The sequence below is a fragment of the Amaranthus tricolor genome, chromosome 14 (genome assembly GCF_026212465.1).
Source record: "Amaranthus tricolor cultivar Red isolate AtriRed21 chromosome 14, ASM2621246v1, whole genome shotgun sequence".
NCBI classification, from domain to species: Eukaryota; Viridiplantae; Streptophyta; class Magnoliopsida; order Caryophyllales; family Amaranthaceae; genus Amaranthus; species Amaranthus tricolor.
In genome coordinates, this window is record NC_080060.1 from 3678502 (window position 1) to 3705134 (window position 26633).

The 26633-nt window shown below is 29.6% G+C and overlaps 4 protein-coding genes across 4 annotated transcripts in view; 3 read left to right on the forward strand and 1 right to left on the reverse strand.

Moving 5' to 3' along the window:
• The first annotated feature begins 10627 nt into the window (after positions 1 to 10627).
• Positions 10628 to 12307, forward strand: LOC130799769 (gibberellin-regulated protein 6-like). The gene is made up of 3 exons (XM_057663001.1): positions 10628 to 10786; positions 11614 to 11662; positions 11783 to 12307. Exons 1-3 carry the CDS (start codon positions 10721 to 10723, stop codon positions 11962 to 11964), a joined length of 297 nt encoding a protein of 98 aa, XP_057518984.1. The 5' UTR covers positions 10628 to 10720; the 3' UTR covers positions 11965 to 12307.
• A 4016-nt stretch (positions 12308 to 16323) lies between these two features.
• On the forward strand, positions 16324 to 17376 carry LOC130799798 (gibberellin-regulated protein 6-like). Its single transcript, XM_057663035.1, has 3 exons — positions 16324 to 16435; positions 16567 to 16615; positions 16902 to 17376. The coding sequence occupies exons 1-3, from the start codon at positions 16370 to 16372 to the stop codon at positions 17081 to 17083; spliced, it is 297 nt and encodes a 98-aa protein (XP_057519018.1). The 5' UTR covers positions 16324 to 16369; the 3' UTR covers positions 17084 to 17376.
• An 822-nt stretch (positions 17377 to 18198) lies between these two features.
• On the forward strand, positions 18199 to 20655 carry LOC130800274 (gibberellin-regulated protein 6-like). The gene is made up of 3 exons (XM_057663731.1): positions 18199 to 18367; positions 18471 to 18516; positions 20260 to 20655. The coding sequence occupies exons 1-3, from the start codon at positions 18299 to 18301 to the stop codon at positions 20439 to 20441; spliced, it is 297 nt and encodes a 98-aa protein (XP_057519714.1). The 5' UTR covers positions 18199 to 18298; the 3' UTR covers positions 20442 to 20655.
• Positions 20656 to 21889: 1234 nt separating this feature from the next.
• LOC130800082 (nucleotide-sugar uncharacterized transporter 2-like) overlaps positions 21890 to 26633 on the reverse strand; it is a 10367-nt gene continuing 5623 nt past the window's right edge. The window contains exons 3-7 of the mRNA XM_057663434.1: positions 25035 to 25243; positions 24831 to 24924; positions 23497 to 23663; positions 23236 to 23406; positions 21890 to 22489 (exon numbers count right to left, since the gene is read on the reverse strand). Coding sequence (XP_057519417.1) covers positions 22207 to 22489; positions 23236 to 23406; positions 23497 to 23663; positions 24831 to 24924; positions 25035 to 25243 — 924 coding nt within the window. The 3' untranslated portion in view covers positions 21890 to 22206. The remainder of the gene's footprint in view (positions 22490 to 23235; positions 23407 to 23496; positions 23664 to 24830; positions 24925 to 25034; positions 25244 to 26633) is intronic.

Here is a 26633-nt window from a genome sequence, read left to right on the forward strand (position 1 = left end):
TATTTAATTTTTGAAACAAACACAATAAGAACTTCAAATGATTTGACAACCCAAAAGAAAAATGCACGAATGACTAGTTGACTACCTCATCGCAGAGGGATATCAACAAAGATGCGCAAACCACCAAACAAGATACTACCAGTACCAGTTACGTTTTTAAGTGACAGATTCTAGTAGGACGATTAATATTTGTTTTGACGGAACAAAATAGATAATAATTTATTTTTAGAATATTTGCTATATTACAATTATAAGTATTATATATCGATCACAATTATCTTATATATTATCATTAATAGTAAGAAAAAATAATATAGTCTAGGAAATTTTATTTAATCGTCTAATTGTATAATTTTTTAACATTAACTCACTCTCAACTATGAAAGGACTATCTTTACCAAAAGTCTAAAAACTGATGTTTAAGACAAACTTAAATAGGCCTCCTTACACAATAATCCTTTGGATTAAAAGTATAGATGCAACATAGGTCCATATTCATATCTGATGCTAAATATTTCACTTTAATTAAGGAGTGGTTAAGATTCGAACCCCTGACCTCTTGTCACTCTAGCTTTTAAAATCATGTCAAAAAACCGTCCAATCAAAAAATTAAGCGATAGTTGATACCCAATATAAATCTACAACTACAAACTTGAAATACTTCTGCTACTATTATTACCCATCTAGCTCACTTTTCTTAATGGGTGTATTATTTTACTTTATTCATTTACCGTTAACTAAATGATGACCCTTAATTATGCGTGTTACAGCCATTTAACAAGTTCATTCTTACTCAGTTACGGCAGAAAAATTAACTGCTACATTTAACTTGGATCCCGCGTTAAAAATTAGCTAAAGGGGTTTTTCTATTAAACTTAATTGAAAGTAGTTAAGTTACTCTTTAAATTTATAAAGTAACATATATATATATATATATATATATATATATATGTATATATATATATATATATATTTTTTTTTTCTTCTGACAACAATAAACACTTCTAACACTCTAAAACACATGTGAGTGTCCTTAAAAATTTAGGACACCGACCACTATAAGACTCACAAACTTCATTGGGATTAACCCGCATGGTGCAAAAACTCGTCCGAGGTTACTCGGAACGGGCGAGTTGGAACAGTTTTGCAGTTTATTGACGATCTGTAACGTTGTAGAAAAAAACGGCGCATCAATTCGCTTATCGACGACATGGCCGTTGTGAACCGGATTTATCGCTTGTCACAGCCGCAATTTGCATTTGTTTGGGCAAATTATGTCAGAACCAACATTTCTACCCCAAAATAATCAAAAAAAAAAAAGAAAAAAGGACTAAAAAACACTTACTAATACGATTGAGTAACCTTAGTACATACTATAATTGAAGATTGAGGATAAAGCCATGAAAGCGTGAAACTTGTTGAGTAACAGTTGGGTTATTGGATACTCGGGGAAGATGAAAAAGAAGGGGAACGGCTCACTAATTTCAGATTTTACTTTATTAATTACTAGAGAGTAGTGTCTATCCTTTGTAATGATGTGACTGCACATGGCAGTAAAACACACTACACTGCTGCTTTTTTAAACAAATTTAAATTACTATTTTAAAGTGAGTACTCCTTAAAAATTTTTTACTTTTTATTTCTATAATATTTTAATCATAATGTGGATGAATACTATACTACTTTATTTAATGTACAACAAACTACTTTTTTTATAATTTATTAACTTATTTTATTTTACTTTTATTATTATGAGTACTTTATATTTTTAAAATTAAATTGTTTTTAAAATAAGCACTTACTAAACTTGTGCAAGTATAAATTACATTTAATTTTATAAGTTAAATAAATCACTTAAAAAATTAGAATATAAAGTTAATCGTAAACCGTTCCATGATAACCGAAAATTTTCTGTTCCCGCGATAATTTGAGATTCTTTAAAAGAAACTATAGTTGACTAACAAATTCATTAAATAAACCTCTTGGTAAACCAAAGTAAACCTCTCCTCATCTAAAGTCGTAATTTGGCTCAGTTTACTTTTAAAAACAGCGAATAAAATTAGGTAATTGTTTAGAAATAAAAAAAGCCAAGAGCCCTTTAATATGGGCCAAAGTGAAAAGTTAATATTTTTGAACTATCCTTGTGAAAGATTATCTCTTGATAAGTCAACTTCAAATAAAGTATTTATATTCTCATAATATATATATATATATATATATATATATATATATATGATATAGGCTATTTTTATCTCTTGATAACGTCTCAATATTTGTGATATTTTTTTTTTGGTTGGAAAAAAAATGTGGGCTAAAAGTTAGATTATTTGGGCTCTAGAGGCTTTCAGGCTCGTGAAATGTTAAACGTCTAAAACTTGCATAAAACCATAACTAAACCATACACATGCTACAATATCACGTGTAAAAACTCGAATTTTAGAAAAAGTTGAGCGAAAAAATAAAAAAAATTAAGCAAATAAGCGAAATTCTAAACTTTTCCCAAAAGTAAGCGTCCAAACCCCAAAGCTGTGCTTTGAAGCTGTTCGCAGTTACTAACTGTGAACAGCTATAAAAGACAAAAGAGCTGTTCGCAGTTAGACTGCGAACAGCAAAAAGACAAAATAGCTGTTCGCAGTTACTAACTGCGAACAGAAAAAAAAAATAAATAAAAAAATAAATAAAAAAAAAAAATTTTCTGTTCGCAGTTAGTAACTGCGAATAGCTATTTTGTCTTTTTTTGACCTGTTCGCAGTTAGTAACTGCGAACAGCTCCAAAGCACAGCTTTGGGGTTTGGACGCTTACTTTTGGGAAAAGTTTAGAATTTCGCTTATTTGCTTAATTTTTTTTATATTTTCGCTCAACTTTTTCTAAAATTCTAAAAACTCGCCCCATAAATAGATGCCCCAACCCAAATAAATTGTTTCTGGACATAGAAAGTGGTTTTCAAAAATGGACCTCAAACGAGCTTTACCCAACTTCTACTTGACCCAAATCACGTAAATCCAAACTTCTTTGAACTTAAATCAATTCAAAAATCACCAAATTCTCACACGCGACGGTCTCACAGTGGGACCAACACAAATTTTCCAATAAGACAATTTGACTGCAAGATTATTTTTATTGGGTTGATCCAATATATATATACTTATAATATTAAATTGATCACTTATGATTTTAAATTGATCGCTTATAATCTCATAGTTACCAACTATAACTTTAAATGGACCACTTGCATTTTTAGAATAATCACTTATAAGCTTAAAGTGATCAATTTGAGCAATTTGCTGATTATATAAGCCAATCTCATCATGAAATGAGTCGATGTAATCAGTTCATTTCTCTGATTGATCACTTAAGATTGTAAGTGATCACTTTAACATTATAAGGATCACTTTAAAATTCAACTCTAATTTCATAATTTGTCATTTTAAGATTATAAGTGATCACTTTGAAACTGTATCTCACCATGAGATTGTTTCATTTGAAACAATTTTCTTTTGGTTAATTTAGTTGGAGTACTACTTAGCGCAATCAAAATTGTCTTATGTTGAACTTAAGAATGTTTTAAAAAAGAATTATAAAATTTGCTTTGCATAATTAGAATACTTAACTTTATATTATATATCTTACATTTAACTTGTAGAAGTATTAACTTATATTTCTAATTTTTTTTTAATATATACATAATTAAAACATCAATTGAAAAAGAGAAAATCCAAACCATATTGATGCAACTTGACCAAACTTAACTCAAATATTTAAACTCCGAAGTAAATTAAAGTCATCTTAAATCTAAAATAAACTCGACCAAATTACTAAAATTAATTTGATAGAGTACTTAATATATATTTAGGGTATGTGCTATTTATTTAGTATGAATACCCCAAATTATTGATTTATTCATTTCTCCTTTAAAGTGAAAAAATAAACGTCAGCAAGTGCTCCGTTTATAGTTTTACCCTAAATGTTTTCTATGTGAGGAGAGATGATAGAATCTATAACAACCATTGCAACCTAAATAGTCAGATTAAATTTTTTGTGAGTTAATTTCTTGTAACCCACCACATACTGTAACACCCTGGCCCAACGGTTGCCCAACGGACAGCTGGTGACTACTCATGGAAATTATAGACTGTACCCATAGACCTATATAAGTTTTTCTAGCTCATTTTAGCCTCACTCATGCGCACTTAGGAAAACTTCCCAAGAGGTCACCCATCTTAAGATTCCAAGCACACTTAATTGCGGAGTTCTTAGCAAACGAGTTCTCATGAAAAGAAGATGCACCTTGTTGTTATGAGTAGTCTATCAATCATTTTAAAGCTAAATCTGATGTATCACACTCACCCCCACTTAAGAATACAACGTCCTCGTTGGACCATAGTTTCAGGACCTTTTCCTTCACTAAGTGCACTAAACACATGATCATTCACGGTCGCAGGGTTGCTCTGATACCATGTCAAGGAACCAACTCAACCAAAAGCTAATGATATGGTACCAAAAGCTAACGTGACAAGAGGTTACGATTTTAAATCTCAATCACCCCTTATTTAAAGCGGAATATTCATAACCTATGAGCATCCATACTTCTAGCCCAATGGGCTCTCGAGTGAGGGGGCGTGTTAGAGTATATAACATATCTTGGGGTCTCAACGATCAGCTTAGTTTTTGGTTGAGTTGATTCCTTGACATGGTATCAGAGCAACCTTGTGACCGTGACTGATCATGTGTTCAGTGCACCTAGTGGAGGAAAAAGATCCCGAAACTACAGTCCAACGAGGACGTTGTATTTCTGAGTGGGGGTGAGTGTGATACCCCAAATTTAGCTTTAAAAAAAGGATTGATAGATACTCATATCAATAAGATGCATCTTCTTTTTATAGGAACCCATTTTCTAATAACTCTACAGTTAAGCGTGTTTGGTGGAAAGCAATCTTAGGATGGGTGACCTCCTTGGAAGTTTTCGTAGACGCGCACGAGTGAGGCCAAAGTGCGTTGGAAAGACTTATGTTAATTTGTGAGGCCAGTCTACAATCTCTATAAGTAGTCACCAGCAATTTGTTGGGCGGGATGTTACACATTCTCCTTCATTAATTTGAAATATTAAGTATGTAGTTTATCTTTAGGTCATATATATGATCTTCATATCAAGCCTAATATATAAGTAGATTGTCAACTTTTTTATCATCAGACTTGATTATTTTAAGTAATGGTGTACTATTGAGACTTGAGAGTATAGCCAATCATATACCTAATAATATAAGATGCGCGTTGTTAAAACTTATTTTTAAGAAAAGGGTATGCAAATGCAATAATAATAATAATTATGGCAACTACTATTATTTTTCTAAATTTATAAATATAAATATTATAATTAATACATGTCTGTATTGTTCTAATTAGTCAAATAAGTTTAAGCTTTTGCCTGAAATTTTTTGATATGGTATTATAACCTTTATAGGTCATCGTAATAAAAAGTCATTATGAATTTGAAATTCACCAACATTTTATTTATTTTAAGTGAAATATTTTTTATATCATGTACCATAAAAGTCTGCATATTAAAACTTCTAGCTCAAAGAGCATGAAACTTTAGTTATTTGTTTAAATTTTTTATTAAGTTGATTGACAAAAATAAGTGTAACTGATATGTTATTGAATTTAAATAAGCTTAACTAAACTGAAAATAAAAACTAAGTTGAACTTAGATTAATTGAATATAGATTGAAACAACACATACTTATAATTTTATAAATACTAGTTTTATAATGTTGAATATGTACTAATAGTATGTACTTTATATAGTTCAATTACAATGAACAGAAATGTCACATGCAAATTTTGAATAATTTGCATAATTATTTGTTGAATTGGACTCAAATGATCTCAACAAGTTTGCTTCTATTGGAGTAAATATGTAGAGATTAAATAAAAGTCAAATTATAAAAAAATAAATATAGGTGAATTTGTACGGTGAAAAATATCATCTTATTTCAGGAATATTTTTGGAATATTTTCTTTCATGGAAATTTTTTAATAAGTTGAGAAATAAATAAAGCAGTTTTATAGGTCCATTAATTTAATGAAATATTGCAAGAATGCTAAAATTCTCTTAATTAATGTTTCTCGAAATAACAAAATTAGAAATTAGTAAATCTATCAATAAAATATAATAATGAATAATTTTTTTAATAATAAATAGAGTATTCTATCACACGTTAAAATTGCAAAACTTAAAATTTAATAAAAATTATTGACTCACATTTCTAGGCTTACTTTGATTCTATGATTTTATCAATATAGCTTATTGATAATCAATTTAATAAATTTGTATTGATTAATGGTATTTTTTGTCTATTTTTTCATATATATGTTTTAATATAATTGTATAACAAATTATTTCTTCACTTTGATAATTATATTATTATGATAAATACAAAGATTTAATGATTAAATTTATACTCTACATGAATTAATATTATAAAATAATATTATATAATCATATTAGTAAATATTTATAATACCCGTGTTACACGGGAATTTATCTAGTCACTATTACTAAAACAAAACGTTGTTGACATCATCACTATTAAAAATTGCTTACGTGTCAAAACCTCAATAAAATTTTTCCCTCCAACACTCAATAATGATGTCATTGTTTTTATGCCTACTTTTCTTATCTTTGACTTTATTACTCACATCATTTAATGTATAAGAAAATTATATATATTATTTCTTTTTTTCAATTATTTATAAAATCTGTTTTATTTTATTTATTAAATGAGTATTATTTAGTGTATTAGATATTTTGAGATGGTTAAAACATAATATACTTTTATTAGGATTTTTTTTGTTATTTATACAATTGATTACTTAAATGATATGCTTAATTCTAATATGATTCATGTTGTGACTATTTTTACGTAAGTCAATTATATTTTTCATGACAACAACTATTTTTTTCGTTTAAAATTTTATAAAATAACTTTATATATTTTTATGTTAAATTTGATTTTGAAATGTGTTATTATAGTTGTAAAACTTTATATAAATTAATGTAATTTATGTCGGAAAATTTAATGAAATTGTGCATCGCACGAGCACTATCTAGTCTCTTACTAAAGTCAATTGCCAACTTATACTTTCAATATAAAACATAAGTAAATTATCACATATTACTCCCTCCGTTCTTTTTTTATCTTCCACTTTGTGCTTTTCACACATATTAAGGAAGATAGAATCTTTGTATTATAGTGGGTATTATTTTAATTAAATAGTAGTGTGAATTAATGATTGTATTGGAAGTATGAGGTTGTAGTGGGTATTATTTTAATTAAATAGTAGTTTGAAGTAATGATTGTATTGAAAGTATGAGAGATAAAATAAATATAAATAAAAGAAAAGGGGTACATTAAAAGAAAAGGGCGGGTTTTAAGGGGTAAAAGTGGGATAAAAACTTTCTAAAAATAGAAAGTATTCTAAAGTGGAAAAACTTATGAAACTACCCGTTATAGTAAGGTGAAAGAACTAAAAAACGAGGGAGTAACTTTTATTAATTATCATACAAGATGTGGAATGTAAAAAATATTGTAAAACACAAAAATTAGTAATAATTAGTGTTAAGATAATGCAAGTCTGTTCTTTATTATATCATTAGCCTATTATTAATTCTCTATTAAAATTGTCTCACCTTGAATTATTTGTATGGATATATTTTACGGTGAGACGGGCTAAAATGAGTTATAACTTATAAATTGTGATGACAGTTATGCTTACATCAGGCATTTCGAAGAGGCTACTTCTTGCATGTGATGTAGGGCAAACCACATGCAAGATGTTGTTCTGTTTCAACTTTCTTCCATCAACTGAATTCTACACTTCCCAATGTTTGCGTCTTTTGACTCCTGTTTAACTACACACATGTTCCCAATTTCTTCTTAATTAGTTGAACCCAAAGTTTTAATTTCATGTGATGGAAATCCGATTTTATGTCTATTGGATCATGAATTACTGAACTATCCTCAAATTTGAGAGCTACAATGTGAAATATTCAGCCCGTCTTGTATAAAACCGTCAAACAATGAGATAGTTTCAACTTTCATTTAAAGGCTAATTAGAAAAAATTAACAAAAAAAAAAGAAAATAAAATAAAAACTGAATTCCTAGTTTTATAGGAAGCGGTTTTATTTAAATAGTTTGGGCCGATTCAATTGAAGTTGTTTCACAATGAGATAATCTCAATAGAAAATTAGTGAATGAAGTATTAATTATGTGCCCCTAATTATTAAATATTAAAATGTTGTTTTTCTTAATTTTTGAATGGGTACGGGGCACAATTTATTTTTGAGGGATTTTAAAAATTAGAAAATTACTTTAAATTGTTTTAAAAAAATTACTTTAAAAAAATCATAATTACATTAAAATAAAAAAAACAATAGTAGGTTTTTAAAAGTTATATCCCACCTTAATTTTTCTTATCAAAAGTATTATTTTGGACACTATTAAAAGCACAAGATAGAGGGAAACACATGCATTGCAAAATATCTTTAGATTCTTAAAGGGCCTTCCAATAATGTCACGCACCTTCTTTTTCTATATTTCAGTTTTGTAAATCGATCTTAAGAATTATTTAGCATAAATAATTTCTTTAGATTCCAAGATCTAAAACATTTAATTTCACAATTAATTAATTTTTGATCCGATCAGCTCCATAAAATAATATACTTTTGTAATGAGATATCGATCTGAAGTTGTGATTAGAATTCATTTTATACGTCATACTCCGTGGATACATAGTTATTTGCATGTATCAAAGCTTATATATCTCACGTATTATTAAAAAAAAAATAAAATCAAAGCTTATATATTCTAAGATCTCAATTTGTACGGTTTATTTTGTATGTGAGTGGAATTTTTGTATTAAATGTAGAATGAAGATAAATGTTCTAAATAAAAAAAGTGATTGAAGTATACTATGGATTCCTTATATCAATAAAAAATTAAGGGAAATTCAATATGGTAATCTTTAATTTTCGATTTTTTTACATGGTAGACGAACAGTTTTTTAATCTGCATGTTGACCACGAGCTTTCAACTTTTCTATGTAGTAGATAAAAGGTTAAGTTTTTTATTAAATTAAGTACTCATTTCGAACAAATTTTTAAAAAGTATGTCCATAATAAGGGTGATCGTGACGTTTATTTTAAAAAAATCGTCATAATGCTTAATAATAACGTAATTTTAACAAAAGCATTAATATTTTGCCTATCAATTGTGGAAAAGTTAAAAATTTAGGATCATCACGCGAATTAAAAAAAGACAATTATTTATCACCTGAAACAATAAAAAACTTAGGGTCACCGTATGAAATTTTCAAAAGAATATTAATAAAAAAATAATTTTCTTTTCTGTAAAAGAAAAATGAAACAAATAAAAGACATAATGTAAATAAGAAAGTAGAACGTAATATTAGAACGGAAGGATATTAGTATATATTTAATCAATTGACTTTCATATTTATTAATGTCAACATTTTATTCTAAAATATGAGTTCGGTGCATGGCTCTTACAAGCTAAGTTGGAACATGGGCTAAGAATTAACAAGATCGATAAATCCTTAAATTCTTTATCAAAAAAAAGAATGATCGATTCCCATCATGATATTAAACTGAATATTAATTAAATAATGTCATTGCTTACATTCTTATCAATCATATAAGATAATATCCTTGTCCATAACAATAAACAAATACACCATCCAATTGTGCGTAAAAAATTATTAAATTTTCTGTCTCTTTAAATTTGTATCATATAATTTAAATATATATATAACTTATTTTATGTTATATGATGTGAATTTAAAGAGGCAGAGAAACTAATTAACTACTCTCTTTGTAATAAGTTACGATGTGGTTATATAGAAACCGTAAAATTTTAATTTTTGACTTTTTGTTTAAAAAACATATACAAAGACATGCAAAAAATAATCTATCACTTCATTTTTAAACGAAATTTCATGAAAAAAAACTTTGACAAATACTTCAATTCTCAAATTAGTCTTAAAAATGTAATAACCTTTTTTTCCTTAATAATGTATTCATTTGTCATTTTAGATCGTTTTGTTTGTTGTTCTCCTAATTTTAGTATAAATATTTTATAAAATGCTTATGATTCTTACATATCTTTTACGAGCTTCAATTAAACACTTTTATTATTATTTATGTATGTTCTCTACATAACTTCCACTAATTTTAGTGTGGTCTTTATATTTTTTTCAAAAATTTTATTTTAATATATATTCAATTCTTCTCCATTAACTTGTTGTTCCATAAAACAATATATTCACCATCTAAAATATATGATTTTTGTGAATATTCTTTATGAAAATATCAACGGGAAACATGAATAGGGAATGCTGGAATTATTTACCCTAGCTAACCCGGAATCAATAGCGAGTTTGGCGGGGATACAGATGTTATAGGAATGAGAACATGGGCACAAAACTGAAAGTCAATGGAAAAGGGTAGTTAGTTCATATTATGGCTTGGCCTTGGAAGCTAATTAGTTGCACCTAATTAAACCTATAAATACCCCGGCCCTCTAATCTTAAGTCATGCCAACACTAACCAGTAAACTTAAACTTAATTAAGCTTCATTTTCTCATTCAAAATATTTTATCCGATTCGATCCGACCCGACCCTGAGCTTTGATCCAAGCACAATGGCCAATGCTAAGCTTCTCACTGTGCTTTTAGCTTTTCTTGTCATTTCCATGCTTGCTACTGAGGTTATTATCTTGTCTATACCATTTTTTTTTCTTGCATTCTTTTTCATGTCATTTTATTCCTTTTTATGAACTACATTTGTTTCTTCACATGAGGACTTTATAATTATTTGTCGGGAAAATTTAAAGAAAATAAGTATAGTAGAATGAAAAAGGTAAAATTTAAAACTACTACATTAATTAATCAGAAAAATAGTTTATTTTTAGGATTATAAAGTCATAAAAAATTACCTAAACTAAAAAAACCTAACTCTAGATAATGGATTAATATGATTTCACTAACTCTCATATTTCTAGCAACTAATTAAATGGGTCAACATGATCCCACTAACTTTTGTTTTTTTAATAACTTACTAAAAAAACTAACTCCTAAATAATACTTATCTTAATTTTAATTCAAATCTCGACATTATTCTATAGAAATTGTCAACATGAACCCGTAATACAAAAAGTTAATCAAATAGAATTTTTTAAAAAATTTACATTTAGTTTGTGAATTGGGATAATGGATAGTTATCGGTCAAAAAGGACAGTCGGCTCTCTTATTAGAATAATAATGGTTACGATTATAGGATTGTTTTCAAGTCATGACAATAAAATATTCTAGAATTTAGGCTTTAATTAGTGTGCCTACACAATAATCCAACTCATTTGATTAAAACCCTTAATAAAATTAAATTGCATAATATGTAATGCAGATAAATGACGTCTAATTTAATTTTGTACACATTAGGAATGGGAGTTCAGCCACCATATATATATATGTGTAAATATAGTAGAATTATGTATTTGCAATTGTTTCTTGACTATGTTTATGATAACTTCTCTAGGCTCTCGCAAGGCATTATCAGTATGGAAATGGGAGTTTGAAGCCTTATCGTAAGTTAACCCAATCATTCTCATCTTTCCTTCAATTCCTTAATGTTTATTTTTTATTATATTTTTTTTTAGCAATGTAATCTAAGGTTTTTGGTTCTGAAATGATACGTACGTATACAGAATGCCAAGGAAGGTGTACACAGAGATGCTCAAAGGCTAGAAAAACTCATGAATGCATGTTCTTTTGCCTAAAATGTTGCGCAAAATGTTTGTGTGTACCACCAGGTACTTACGGCAACAAACAACTATGCCCTTGTTACAACAACTGGAAGACCAAGAGAGGTGGCCCTAAATGCCCTTAATTCGATGATCAACCATCCCTAATTAATTTTTCAGAACTACTAGAATTTATGTATGTAGTCAATTCCGATCTTTTGGAATTCAGACTCTGATATTGACATTATTATATTAAAACGTGTGCGTAAGGTTTTTTTTTTCCTATTGTTATGTTTTTAGTAATTTTTGAACTGTCATTGTATGTATTACTTGCTTATTTCATTAGCTAAATTATCCCATTGCTCCATTGTGGGGTCTAGTAAAATGTTGTACACCCCCATACTAGAGAGCTTTATTGGGTAAGTATTTTGGCTATTGTTATTTGTTACAAATTTCATGTTAAAAATAAATTAAAAATGTTGACATTTGCCTTCCAATATTGTGTCCAATGCACTTTTTAGTTTTATTGTTGTTGTGCATCAATTTGTTGAATATAGTTATATTTAAGTAAATGATTTTTTTTTTAAAATAATTGATTACTTTAGAACATAACAATAGATTACCCAATCAATAAAAAATGGAGTATATCTTAATGAGAAAAGAGCATTATTCAAATAATACTTTAACAAATAGGGGTGGGTGAAAAATTTTATCTATTAAAGAATTAACTTTCAAAAATAAAAGGTTAAATATAAAGAGTGATTTTTTTTTTGAAATCAAAATAAAGAGTGACTTTAATGAGAAAAAAAATATGACTTTAGCATTGGTAGTTATTAACTTATTGTGAACCAAATACATACAATAATATTTCCGACTTATTTATATATCCTCAATTAGAGACTTCTATCCTCAATAACCAAGACTTTATCAAAAAAAATTCCTCTCTTTCATCATTGTTAAATGTTAATATGCAGCCTTTTTTTCTTGAGAGTTTCATAAATAAATTATTTATTTTCAATTTGTTAACTAAAGATTCTTCTCACTAATTAATTCAACAATCCTTTAAGGAAAGAGGCCACTTCCATCATCTCTCAATTTCTAACTTCAAATTTACTAATTTTGCTTATTATTCCACTGTTGCACAATAATATCATTTTAATAATCAATTGTGTTCAGCATGTACAATGACATAAAGAATGAACAGGTACAAACACTCATTACGTGTCTTTTCTCTCAATCTCGACAAAGTGTTCACGCACAATGAAAGTTCAAAACGAGACCTTGACAGAATTTGCTTGGCCGAGCAAGTGAGTTGCTCCCTCAGGCACTTAGCTTGCTTGTTAGAGCAATTAGCCTCACACACATATATTATACCTTTTCTTAGGTCTCTCGCTCTCATAGGAAGCCTATTTGTTCGCTTAAGCATATCTCCAAAACGTTCTTGTCATGTTTTGCTCGCCCAAACAATGGCCAAGCAACGCTCTTTGCGCACTTGTGATGTCTCGACACTTGCAATAACAAAAGTGGAGGTTTAGGTATAAAAAGCATCCAACTCTTGAAATTTGAAACTTTTTTGAAAAATATTTGACAAATTGACCAAAATATATCTTTGGGACAAGTATGCGCAAGGAAAATTATGAATAAAAAAATTTTATTTGAAAAATTTTCATTATTGTGGAAATAACTTGGTGTGTCTTTTTATGAAAATTTACTTTATAAATCTTTCTCATTATCACTATTTAGTATCAAAAATCAGGCCATTAGGAATTAGTGTAAGTTTATATTGTACCTTGTTCTTTAGATAGTTTGAAGGGTGAAGATAGAATACAACCAAGTACAAAGGCGAATGTAGTCTTGTTCAATCTGTCAACTGACAGTATTTAATAAGTTATATCTCTAAATATGCTAATAAGTGTATTAGTTATTAAGTTGGTTAAAATATTAGTGTGTGATAACACTGTCCTATGTCAAGCCTTATTAGCTATCTATATTTTTTAAAATAATACTTAATATATTCACATTATTTGATTTTATTTTGGATCCATCATACTCAAGTATAATCCTGTTTGTTAATAAGGCATGTCCTATTTGTTAGGGAGCTTATTTGAAGAGCTTGGAACATCTATATAATTTTCAAAGAGCTTGGAACATTCATATAATTTTCAATGCCCTCATGGTGAACAATGCTACTAGAGAATCATGTTGTGACTTATTAGCTTAAGCATGACCTGCATATATGTGCACAGTGTACCTTCATAATCAGAGATATTATCGGGCTAAGAAAAGGTTGCCATAGATCAATAGCCATGTCTATTTGGTTTGAAAATAATAATAAAAAAAAAAGCTTTTACGATAATAAATGATAATGATGTCTTTTTTTATTATTTATTTTTTACTATTTATTAATGATACAAATATATACAAATAGACATGAATTTAGAGTTTGAATTTAATACTAACAAAAAAGTTTATTGTTTTTACTACTATAATATTTTTATTCGATCAAAATAGTATACAATAAGAAGATCTCCGATTTAGTTTTACATATTTGCCAACACTTTAATTCAATTTCAACTATCTTTAATTCTGCATAATCAAAAATTATAAAAAGTTGATATTAATGAAATTAATATGAAAACAAATCGAACATAATCTCATTTTGACTATGTTTTATATAACTTATATAATAAGTAACATACATATTAAAAGCGATTGATAATTATACACACAATTAAAAAAATAGTGGACATATATATATATAAGCTGAATATTAAGAGAGTATATTCATTTCATCACCCAAAAAATACTTGGTTTATCATCATCATCATCCTACCATTATATCCCGTTTATAAAAACTAAGGCCAGGGTCTGGGGAGGGAAAGATGGCGGGAACTCATACCCATAAAGGAGAGCACGGCCAAAGGAGTCCCTCGACTCGAGGAAGATAAAGAGACGTAATTACACGGGAAAGATAACTTAAAGGCCTATAAAAATAAAGTAGAACCACTAAAAAAAAACAAAGTGCTAATAGAAAGGAAACATTAAAAGCAGGAGGTTAACGACACTAAAAGGTAAACTAATAGGATATCAGTAATCTAAGACATGGATATGGCGTCTCCAATTGCTTCTATCTCTAGTCAGGTCCGCAGAGAGGTTTAACTCATGCAAGTCCACTCTTATTTGCTCACCTCAAGTTCTCCTGGGTCTTCCTCAACTCCTCTTACCCTCTATTATAATGCTTTCTAGCCTCCTCACTGGTGCGTTGAAAGTCTTTTTCTGTACATGACCAAATTACCTCAATCTACTTTCGCGCATTTTTTCAGATATAGGAGTTAGCCCTAGTTTGTCCCTAAACTCTTGGTTTCTAATTCGATCCATCAAAGTGTGCCTACACATCCACCTCAGCATACGCATTTCTGTAACTGAGGTCATTAACACAAATTGATTTTTAACTAAACTTAATTATGTTTATTCATTGACCTTCAAACATATTATGTCAATTATGTTAATTATAGTCTAAAAAATTAATTAAGTGCATGAATCTTACAAGTAACAATAAATGAGATAAGAAAATCAATCTATCAAAAAATTAAATGGATCCCATGATTGGCAATTTAGCAATTAGCACGATGGCAAAGCTCATGATGTATGATCGATATATCCTTTGACGTTAAACTTATTTATTAAACTATGTCATTGCTTACATTATTCTACTTAATCATTTGGAGTTCAAGTGAATAAACAAAACACCATTTGGAGTTCAATTCATTTACTTAATGCACTTCCCACGTTATTTTAGCCTAATTCTCCGGATGATCATGCAATATTCGACAAACATAAACTTCAAAGAATAAAATTGATTATAAATTTATATAATACTGCATATTATGTCGTGGGGTTTCAACCATTAACTTTTAATTGAGTTGGTTAATTACCCTTTTAGAGTTGAATGTGAAGGTTATATTATCTTCATTGAGTTTTGATTAAGAGACTAAAGTATAAATTTTTTATGCTTTTAAATTATTAGGATAATTTGATTAGGAATAAAAGTTGATAATGATCAGACAGAGGTCTGAGAATCCAAGAGTTTTGACTTGGGGCAAGGTGGAGTATGAAAAATCCGACTCCGAATGGAGGTAATTGAAAAAAAAATAGTTCAACTTTATCTAGAGCAAAGTTGAAATATGCATAATATGAATCGAGTTCAATTCATTGTCATCCCTAACAAATATGAATATACAAGTATAACTACTTATTTCCATAAAAAAAAAAGAATTATTTTACAATATACCAAAGGGGGAAAAAGAAATACTCGTACTACAATTAATTAGCATGCACAATAATACGACCTCATTAGCGAGTTTGGAGGAGAAACAGATGGTGTAGGAAATAGAACATGGCCGCAAACAGAAAGTCAAACCAAAATGGTAGTTAATTCATATTAGTGCTCCTAATAAATCTATAAATACCCACTCTTACCAACACTAACCAATGCATAATTCCACTTCAATCTACAAACTAAGCTTCTTTCTCCTGATTTTTTTTAGCAAAATGGCCAATGCTAAGCTTCTTTCTCTGCTTTTAGCTTTCCTTCTCATTTCCATGCTTGCAACTGAGGTTATTATTATCTTGTTTACTTCCCATACTCTTTCTTTAATTAAAAAATAATATATATATATATATAGACACACACTAGTATTATGTATTCTCAACTGTTTGTTGACTATGTTAATTATTATAATTACTAGGCTCTCGCAAGGCATTATCAGTATGGAAATGGGAGTTTGAAGCCTTATCGTAAGTTAACTCAATCATTCTCATTTTTTATCGATTGCTTAGGCAAGGACGGAATAAAAATTGAAAATTTTTTTAAAGGCCCTGCGTAATTTTAAAAATTATGATATTTTCGAACAATTATGTATCTTTAGAAGATAAATATATAATATGTAATTTAATATTGAGACCTCAAATTTTTCGGGGCCCTATGCTGTCAAACATATTAAACATGCTCAGAATCTCTCCTGCCTTGAAGGGGTTTGTTATCTTAGCAATGTAATCTAATGTTGGTGCTAAAATGTAACAGAATGCCAAGGAAGGTGTACACAAAGGTGCTCAAAGGCTAGAAAAACACATGAATGTATGTTCTTTTGCTTAAAATGTTGCGCAAAATGTTTGTGTGTACCACCAGGTACTTACGGCAACAAACAACTTTGCCCTTGCTACAATAACTGGAAGACCAAGAGAGGTGGCCCTAAATGCCCTTAATTCAACCATGCCTTTCTTAATTATGTCCTAATTAAGGCTAATGTTTGCCTAACTCTACTACCCATGGAGTATTTTTCTTACTTGTGGATGGTACTAATATTTTAGTACTTATACTAGATATATGTATGTGTGCCCAAGATTTATTTCATTTATCAACTATGTATTACTTTTTTATTTCATTGGCTAACTATCCCATTGCTCCATTGTGGGGTCTAGCTAGGATTGTAAACCCCATATTAGAGAGCATAATTGGGTAAAGTTTAATGGTCATTTATGATTTGTATGCAAACAACTTGAATAAATTAAAATCTGTTTTAATTTGTGTTATATAGAATATAGTTATCTAGATAATGTTATTGTGAATTAATTTTTTGGATTACATTTTACAAGATGGGCATAGGAAGAATCGTATTCAGGATCTTATCTGAAAAAATAATTTTTACTCTTCAACAAAAATAAAAATTCAATTCTCAAGATAAATATGTTATTTTTGCGACAAAGGCGCCTATTTTAAAAACAAGAATAAGTTACTTGATCGATTGTAAATTGAGTATATTGTATGAAGAAAATGGCGCACTTAAAGAATATTCCCTCCTATTCTTGCTCAATGTTTCATTTGAGAGCTGAGACTATTTATTTATTACTCGTAGTTTCCATTTTATTCTTAATAAATATTTAAAACATACCCAAATGAGATCTTATTTGATTAGTCGCAATTGGTTTGAACTAAAAGCCGACAAATTGAGTTTTACCAAACACTTTTATAACAATTGACTCTTAAGTCAGATAAATTGCAAACCAAAATGCGACTTGGAATAACTTTTTTCATCGAGTTTTCACATTCTGAAAATTTTTTAAACAATCAACAATCAATTTTCACTAAATAATTTATCAATCAATATTACTATCTAAAAACTATTTATAAAACATACTCTATATAAAAATATTATTGATGTAGTAAAAATTGGGAAATCACTAGAAATCCAAAGCCAAAATGGAGGGAGAATTTGGTAATTTAAGTGGAAAAGTAATTGGGGGCACAAACAGTGTACCAAAGTAAAAATGTCTTTATGGGGCAACCCAACTTGGGTGCACCAATTGAATCTATAAATACACCCCATTCAAACACTATCCTAGACATTCCCAATTAAGCTCCATTTCCTTTCTTTTCTTCATTCAATTATATCTCTCTTTTTTTCCCTCTTTGAACCCAAAATGGGGAATGCCAAAGCCTTGTCTCTCCTCCTCTTGACTCTCCTTGCTGTTTCCATGCTTACTACTGAGGTACACTTTTGATACATACCCTTAATTTTAAGGGCATTTTGCCTCTTTTTATTTAGGACAGTTTTTAGCTTTTAATCTAATCTATTAATAATTTTGTTTTCAGGTTTTGGCAAACAGCTCTTATGGTCCTGGAAGTTTGAAGTCTTCACGTACGTACACCTTTATTTTTTTTAATGCTTTTACATTTACTTCATTTTTTTTCTATTTTTTCATATTTGCAATATATTTCTTTTTTGGACATTTTAATTTATCATAACATACTTGTTTTAGTAAATTTTGTGTTACAAGTCACGCTCTCATCTACTTTCTTTCTTTTGTTTTTTTTTTCTAAACAGATACGTGTATATGCTAAAACAATTTATTACTTTATTTAAGCTATTTAATCTTAGTGTTCTATAAATTAATTGGTTGAAACAAATTATTAAAATGAACAAATTATTTTTAAAGAAATTACTCCAAGGAATATGTTTAAAATCAGTTAAATCAACTTTCTAATTGGGTATTATATATAGTTATCAATTATTGATAAACACATGTGACAATGTTGTTGGATCCAATTGAGTAATCAGCAAATGTCATTCTTCATTGTGAGTTAAAATTGCTACATTTTTTTCTTTTTTAGAATTTTATGATTAATTATATACATACTTTAAGATTGCTAGATAATCTAATTCACATTCTATTAATAAAATAATAAGGATATAATTAAGTAAATTATTTCCTGACAAGAGTATTTAACATTGGAATCTTTGTGTTTTTTGGTTGACGGATGTCTGAGAATATATTAAGAGTGGATCTGATCTAAGACGAAACTGAATTTTTCAAAAAAAGAAATTGGGTGTTAATAAAATTCCTAATTTTAATCTCATTGTAATTAATATAATTAAGGCTTATACGTAAACTACATTACCTCATAAAAGTACTTTATTTTAATGACTTTTGCTATATTTTTGAACAACAGGTCTCGTAGAGACGTCCCTCAGGCCTAAGCCATTAAAGCTTAATTTCCGCTCTTATTTTACATTTTTTTTATAAGCCGACCCAATTAGAGATGGTCTCTTAAAAACAACCATTTTAAGAAACCGTTTTTTCACAAGAATTTGTGATTTTTAAATATATTTTCCTGAATTTTTATAGTTTAAACAATCTACTATTTTCTCCATTCCAAATTAGTCACAACATTGGTAAAAATGACACTATTTATTCATCACTCTCAATTGTGATTAGTTTTTAATCTATAGGTTAAAATATAGTCAAGTGAGATCTTGTTTGATTCGTTTTATTACAAAGATTATTAATATCAAATTTTTATAATTTTTTATGATTCATAATTATAGATATTAAGGATTGAATTAGAGCATTGGGCTGCATGAAAAAGCAAATGTTGCAAGTAAATTAAAACTAAGGAAGTAATTTGTTCGATTCTTGCTAGTGATAGTGACGTTTTTCCACACAATATGTTACAATCAAGTGCGAGTATTTCAAAATTGACAAAGTACAAATTTACAAAGAGTATTTCAAAATAAAGTACAAATATACATGCAAGTCTTGTATAATATATCTCATGATGACTATGAGATACATTTAAGATGTCTTTTTTAAACGATTAATTGAGTATATTAACATTGAATCAAAATATGTAATCCTTCCGTCCCATTGAATTTGAAGCATTTTTCATTTTAGTCCGTCTTATTTAATTTGCATTATGTTTATTTTTGCCCAATAACGTACCACTTTCTTTTAATAGCATCCATACATTTAACATTTTAACTTTATTTTAATTTTAACAGCATAATTTATTCTCTCTCTACATTTATTACCATTTTTTTTAAAAGCAATTCAATCAAGCCAAATAAATATGAATTTTAACAATTAAAATAACATGTAAACAGAGTGCTTGGGTCAATGTACAAGAAGATGTTCAAAGACACAATACCACAAACCATGCATGTTCTTTTGCCAGAAATGTTGCAGGAAATGCTTGTGTGTCCCACCAGGCTTCTACGGTAACAAGCAAGTTTGCCCTTGCTACAACAATTGGAAGACCAAGGAGGGTGGCCCTAAATGCCCTTAATCTCATTATACTTTATTATTAATATCACTAATTTATTATTAATTTACGTCCTTAATTTTTAATCTACTTAATTTAATCATCCTTTTGTATTATCAGTACGTGATCTAGATCCAGAATGAATATGCCACTATATCTATGGCTACTTTTATCTGTCATTCCACTTATGTTGTACTTCTCTACTGGAGTAATATTTATGAATACTTTATTTTGATGACTTTTCTAATTTTTTTTAAGTTATGTTTATATTTTTTTATTTATGGATATTAAGTTGTTTATTTTTAATTTTATCATTTGTATACTGGATTTTTCTCCATTCATTTACACTTATATATTTTTTTTATTTTTTTTTTATTATTTCACAATATGAATCAAATTAAAGTTAAAAGCTCACTAACACGATAATGTGTCAAATTTGAGAAATAAAGTAATATTTATGTTTTTATGTTTAAAAATCAAAGTATTACAAAATTATATGGTTATAAGTAATTAAAATAAAATAGTTGACAAATTAATTGCAAGAGTAGAGCTTAGTGAGCACCAAGCAGTTTCCGATCCGTTAGTATAAGATGATTCATTTAGAATGCTAGTATAAGATGGATTGAATATTCGTCTTTGCATGTATAATAGATGCATTAATTAGAATTGCATTCTTCTGGTGAAAAAAGCTCGTAGGGGCGGAGTAAAATTTGATTAATTCTTTAAAGGCTTAGATATAATTTCAAAAATTATAATATTTTCTAATAATTATGTATCTTTAAACATATAACATATGCCACAAAAACTTAATATTAAGACCCTAAATTTTTTAAGACTCTATACAATCAAAAATCTTAAACATGCTCAAAACATCTCATAAATTTAGTATGCAGTAATGCCTATCTACCTTGTGCAGTTGCGTCATTCTATCTGTTATTCTATATTATGGAGTATTTTAATTTTGAATGTTAGTGTCACTGTGAAGGGCGGTGATCTGCAATGACTCTTGACACGTGAATTCAAATAATGTTGGACTTATTATTGTGGCTTAATAATGGATAGCACGTTAGAGTACCTGCTCGCTACTAAAAGTATTTGTAATAATTGGTCGGGTCCTGGGTCCATCACTACATTAACATGCCCCTTAATTTTAAGGTTCGTTTAGTTAATGGTACTAATTAGTGGTAATGAGAATGATTTATAGTATAAATTTTCATAATATGTAGCTTAATTATATAAAAGTTTTTTTTACACGATTTTTCATTACCACCTAATAGCACATGTTTAAGTGGTAATGCATCAAAATGAATTTTGTGAAGCATCAAGAGATATTCTTACCAAAATTACATTAACATTTCATTATTATTCCCACGATTTAATGATACAATTTGCTTTCCGAAATCAATCTCACCTCTATCATTATTTATACTCTCTTTGTTTATAAGAGATTGCTACACATTTTATCCTTTAGCCTTGCAACATTTTTATTTCAGATACCACTTTTTTAATTCATACCCACACAATTTACTTGTTAATACTACTAATTTCTTAATACTTATGTCAATTGTGATGGTCCAATCTCTTAAAGAACGAAAGAACTAGTTTTGATCAAAAGGAAATAATTGTTTCAGCTGATTTGCAAGGGGTGAATGAAATTAACCTTCAATGACCAAATTGTGCAAATTCAGTAGCAATAAAAATTGAAAAACTGACTAGTCTAATAAACTAGGAATCCTATATTCTTAGTTCTGTACAACAAATAGCAATCCTTTCCCTCTCTATTGCCTCATTATTCAGTACTTGAGATGCTCATCACACTACCATTCTCCTCGTCGTCTTCAACGTCTGTTTTAGCTTTTACGGGCTGATTTTGGGTTGGATTCTGCTTCGTTACACTTTCAGAGGATTCATTCAAACTAAGTGACGTATAAACTGACATACCACCCAATGCTGTAACTGCACCACAAAGACTCATTGGTCCTGGATCTGAATTGAACATTAGGTACCCTCCTAGCAAAATTATACAGGTCTTGAATTGTCCCAAAACAACGTGAGCTGTTGCTGATGTTGCCCTGCATGTTCCAAAAAACTAATCAAATCCAATACCGTTCAATTCAGCACATCACTTGCTCGCACAATTCTGATGGAGTTTGTAATATATTCCGGTGCTTTAACCATTAGCTTAAGCTTGTGGATAAATTGGTGATTTCTTGATATGGTATTAGAAGTCAATGTGACAAAAAGGTCACGACTTTGAATCCAATTCACCCCTCATTTCAAAGTATAAAATTTAGCGTTAAATATAGAGAAAACTTGTGCTACATCCATATTTCTAATCAAAAGGGCTTACGTATGAGCAACACGCTAGAGTATATAACATATTATAGAATTACAACCATCACCTTAAGCTTCTAGTCGAATTGATTTCTTACACGATATCAAAAGGCCAATGTGAGGAGAGCATGTGTAAGTGTAACATCTACAAATCTAGCCCAAGTGGCTCTCATATAAGGAGGTATGATATAGTATATAGCGTATCTTCAAGTGATAGAGCATATGACATATCCTGAGGCCCAACCATCAGCTTAAGATATTGAGTTGGTTACTTGACAAGTCTCGTTAAAGCAGTTTTCTTCTGGGTAGAGGGAACCACAACTTCCGTTAGAGACTGTTCAGCCTTGTTAAACTCAACCTCGTTAACTCGTTAAGCTGATAGTTGAGGCCTCATGATATGTTATAGACTCTATCATCAGAGCTTCAATCATTAGCATAAATTTTTGTAAAGGAAAGAAAGAGTAGTATAGCTCTAAAATTTTACCCAAGAGCTAAAGCTCCAGACCACTGTAAAAGAAAACCAAGAACAGCAGACACCATAACTGCAGATGAGTTCCTAACAGTCCATTGGAAGGACAAAACACCCGGTGGATCGAGCCAAGGCATTAAAGCTAATAAGAAGAAAATTGTTACAGGAGTTGTCTTCCACATCAATCTGCATTCACAAGATCACTATTCTTAGTTCAAAAATAGAAAAGTTAAGACTAATTTTGAAGCATATAAGTTGATGAGTAGAGTTCCTTACGCTAGAGCAGTCCAGTTGCTTTGCTGTTGCAGATTTGACCATAGAATTTTGTTCACTGCACTGGGAACAATCCAAGCAACCGCAACACAAGCACCAAATGTATTGAACTCGAGATCTTTCACTGTTGCAACTGCTACACCTACTGATACTATGGCCAATGCTATGACCTGGAGAAATACCATGGAAAAGCATAAGCATAGACACTTAGCATATAGAAGTACATCTAAAACCAATGGCGGATCTTGGCTAGTATATTAGGTGTGCCAGAGTAATAAGTTTCACCCCGTCTAAAATTACCATGAATGAAAATAGAAATTTACAACATCATTTACAATTTCACATAAATGAAATTTATGAAATCAACTGATGAACCTAGGATGGACTTCACGACTTATAAAGTTGCACATGAATTCATTATTATATATTAAATTATTATCGTTAGAGCAAGTGTCAATCCTCCTAGTGTAGGAGATAGAAGATGACTTTGATCATCTCATAGTCCATGCCTTGTCTTGCACTTTGGAGAAGAATGATGTGTGTGCAAGTCAGAGGGTTTGAGGTTTGGATCTCTCCATGAAGTGATTAAGGATGTGCAAATGGAGTGCCTTGAACAAAGAGGGTCTTGGTTCATGCATTGACGAGGCAAGAAGAAGGAAGGGAGGTGCCTTGAAAGAGACACAAAACACAAAGCACCTAGATAATGATCAGAAGATAGTGCTCGTTCGAGCACATATGGTGCTCCTCTGAGCACACTAATGCACGCCAAATTTTTTGTTATGTGCTTTTCTTGAGAAGTAAGGAGTCTACTTGTTGTAGGGTTAGTCTAATGTATTGTAGGCTATATAAGAAGGCCTAAATCAGCATTAGAAATCATTAAGAGAGGCTAATACATAGAAAGCAACTAGGGTAAAAGCCAAGAGAGTTTTTACTTTGTTTTAGATCAAGGATGATATCCATAAAAGGTGAGATCTTTATACTTGAAAAGTTGTTCTCAAGTGTGTGATGGTTTAGTCATTGATGTATTGTTAGTCATTAATGATATTAAATTTTATTTGAAGGGGAGGTACCTAAGATATTTCATTAAAACGGTTTTTGTGAGTGTTGTGTTTGTTGCTTCCATTCTTTTTGCTCTGTTTCTCTTATGTTTTTTCCTTCTTGTTCTTCACTTGTTAAGAGTCCTAAAGATTTTCATTTCAGTTATCCTCATTGAATTGTAAGTAGAAACCCTATCTCTTTGAATTCGTTACATTAGCAAATCAGACGGAGAGAATTTTTAAATTAAACTAGAAAATTCAAAAGAACAAAAGCAGTAGTATGCTAAAAGTAGACACTACCTTATTGTAAGAAATGGTCTTCCTCAAAAATATGAATTCTGTAAGAACAATGGTTGGAGTTACAGCAATCTTAGCCATTTGGTAAAAACCAACACTACAAAAACAAAAATTAATGTTAATCAATAAACAAATGATTTTCTAACATATAAAAAACATAATTTATTAAGAGATTTAAATGAGTGGGTTTGAAAAGAATAGAAGTACCTGTTATATAGAAGACTAGTGTTAGCAAGACCATTGGAAAGAGCCATAACAATACCCAAAGAGAAAAGAGAAGAGAAAGGCGTTGATTTAGAAGGAGGTGAAGCTGGAAGCCATGATAATGCTTTGAACAAAGCCATCAAAATCCATGATACTGTGTAGTGTATTAGTGTTAGGAATATTGGGTAATTGAATCCCACTTTCCCCATCACCTGTTAGCATTATCAATGTTACAATTCTAATTACGTATCACAACATTGATTCAATACCATTAATCACACTTCCTAGGGCTTGTTAGGCGTGGTAATTTAAACAACTCAACCACCCCTTCCCACCCCTTCGTCCTCTTTTTCTGAAAAAGCACCCACCGCGCACCACTGCAACCATCATCGTCCTCTTCCTGCTCCATCTTCGCCGCCATTGCTCACCAAAGTCTCTAGAAACGCCCAACATTTCACGATCTGAACAAAGGTTTAGGGTTTTGGGTGGTGGGTGAGTGGTGGCAGATGTGTTGGGGGAGTGATAAGCTGGTTGGGGTCGGGGGAGGGGAGGGGTGGGGCACGGAGTGGAGGTAGCTGGGGTGGGCATCGGTGAGGGAAAGGGAGCGGGTTGAATTTTTTTATTTAATTTATCTTTCCTTTTGTGTAAATTACCTGTTTAATAGGGGTAGTTTTTATTATTATGATTGATAGTTGATGAATATTTTGTATTATAGTGGGGAAAAATTAAAAATTTATATTATTTGCCGTAATATTGTTAGAAATATATTTAAAATAAAAAATAATAAAAATTAAAAAAGTAGATATACATATATTCAGCTATTTGGTTTTGCAAAAATTCAAATCTAATTTTTGATATAAAAATCTGAAATTTAATTCGAATAATTCAATTTTTAAAATTCAGATAAATTATCCGATTTTTGAAATCAAATATTAGATATTCTTGATTGCATAATTCAAATAAAAAATCTTTACACCTCCTTGGATTGATTTTACCCGAATTCTAATTTTACGATTCTAGAAATTCAGACATGTACCCTTTAGGTCTGGATTGATTCCATGCACAGATCTAGACTCTTAAAAATTATTTTTCAATGTAAAGTTTTAATGTTTAAAAATTAGACCCTAAGTTGGAATCTTAGGGGCCGGGCCTTTGAATTTTCAGGATAGGGTCCAATATGGATTACATAGGGTTTTGGATCTTCTTATATCCTAGAAATAGTTCTCTTAAGTAACATAGTGACTGATAAATCAAACTTTACGTGATCCACACAAAATAAACTTATTTATTATTTATTACTCTATTAATTAAATCTACTTATTGGTCATAATTGCGAATATAAATCCATCTATAGTTTATAATTTTTTTAAAAGTCATACAATTAGAAATAAATAATAGATAAATTTATAATATTATTTTTAGCAATCAAACAAAAATTAATTTATTATCTATCCACAATCTACCTAAATTTTATAACCGACAAATTTGAATATCCCTTTTCCTGGAATATGATTCTAGCTTCTTAACTCAATTTTTAACTCTACGAAAAACTTTCTATAGGAAAACAATTTGCCAAATTTTTCTAAATCGAAAATTATTAAG

Bases quoted from the DNA above. Each gene is read 5' to 3' on its own strand.
- LOC130799798 (XM_057663035.1), top strand. From the start codon at position 16,370: ATGGCCAATGCTAAGCTTCTTTCTCTGCTTTTAGCTTTCCTTCTCATT. The intron at 16,436-16,566 runs GTTATTATTATC...TATAATTACTAG, and splicing joins TTTCCATGCTTGCAACTGAG to GCTCTCGCAAGGCATTATCA. The intron at 16,616-16,901 runs GTAAGTTAACTC...AAAATGTAACAG, and splicing joins TGGGAGTTTGAAGCCTTATC to AATGCCAAGGAAGGTGTACA.
- LOC130800274 (XM_057663731.1), top strand. From the start codon at position 18,299: ATGGGGAATGCCAAAGCCTTGTCTCTCCTCCTCTTGACTCTCCTTGCT. The intron at 18,368-18,470 runs GTACACTTTTGA...TTTTGTTTTCAG, and splicing joins TTTCCATGCTTACTACTGAG to GTTTTGGCAAACAGCTCTTA. The intron at 18,517-20,259 runs GTACGTACACCT...ACATGTAAACAG, and splicing joins TGGAAGTTTGAAGTCTTCAC to AGTGCTTGGGTCAATGTACA.
- LOC130799769 (XM_057663001.1), top strand. From the start codon at position 10,721: ATGGCCAATGCTAAGCTTCTCACTGTGCTTTTAGCTTTTCTTGTCATT. The intron at 10,787-11,613 runs GTTATTATCTTG...TAACTTCTCTAG, and splicing joins TTTCCATGCTTGCTACTGAG to GCTCTCGCAAGGCATTATCA. The intron at 11,663-11,782 runs GTAAGTTAACCC...GTACGTATACAG, and splicing joins TGGGAGTTTGAAGCCTTATC to AATGCCAAGGAAGGTGTACA.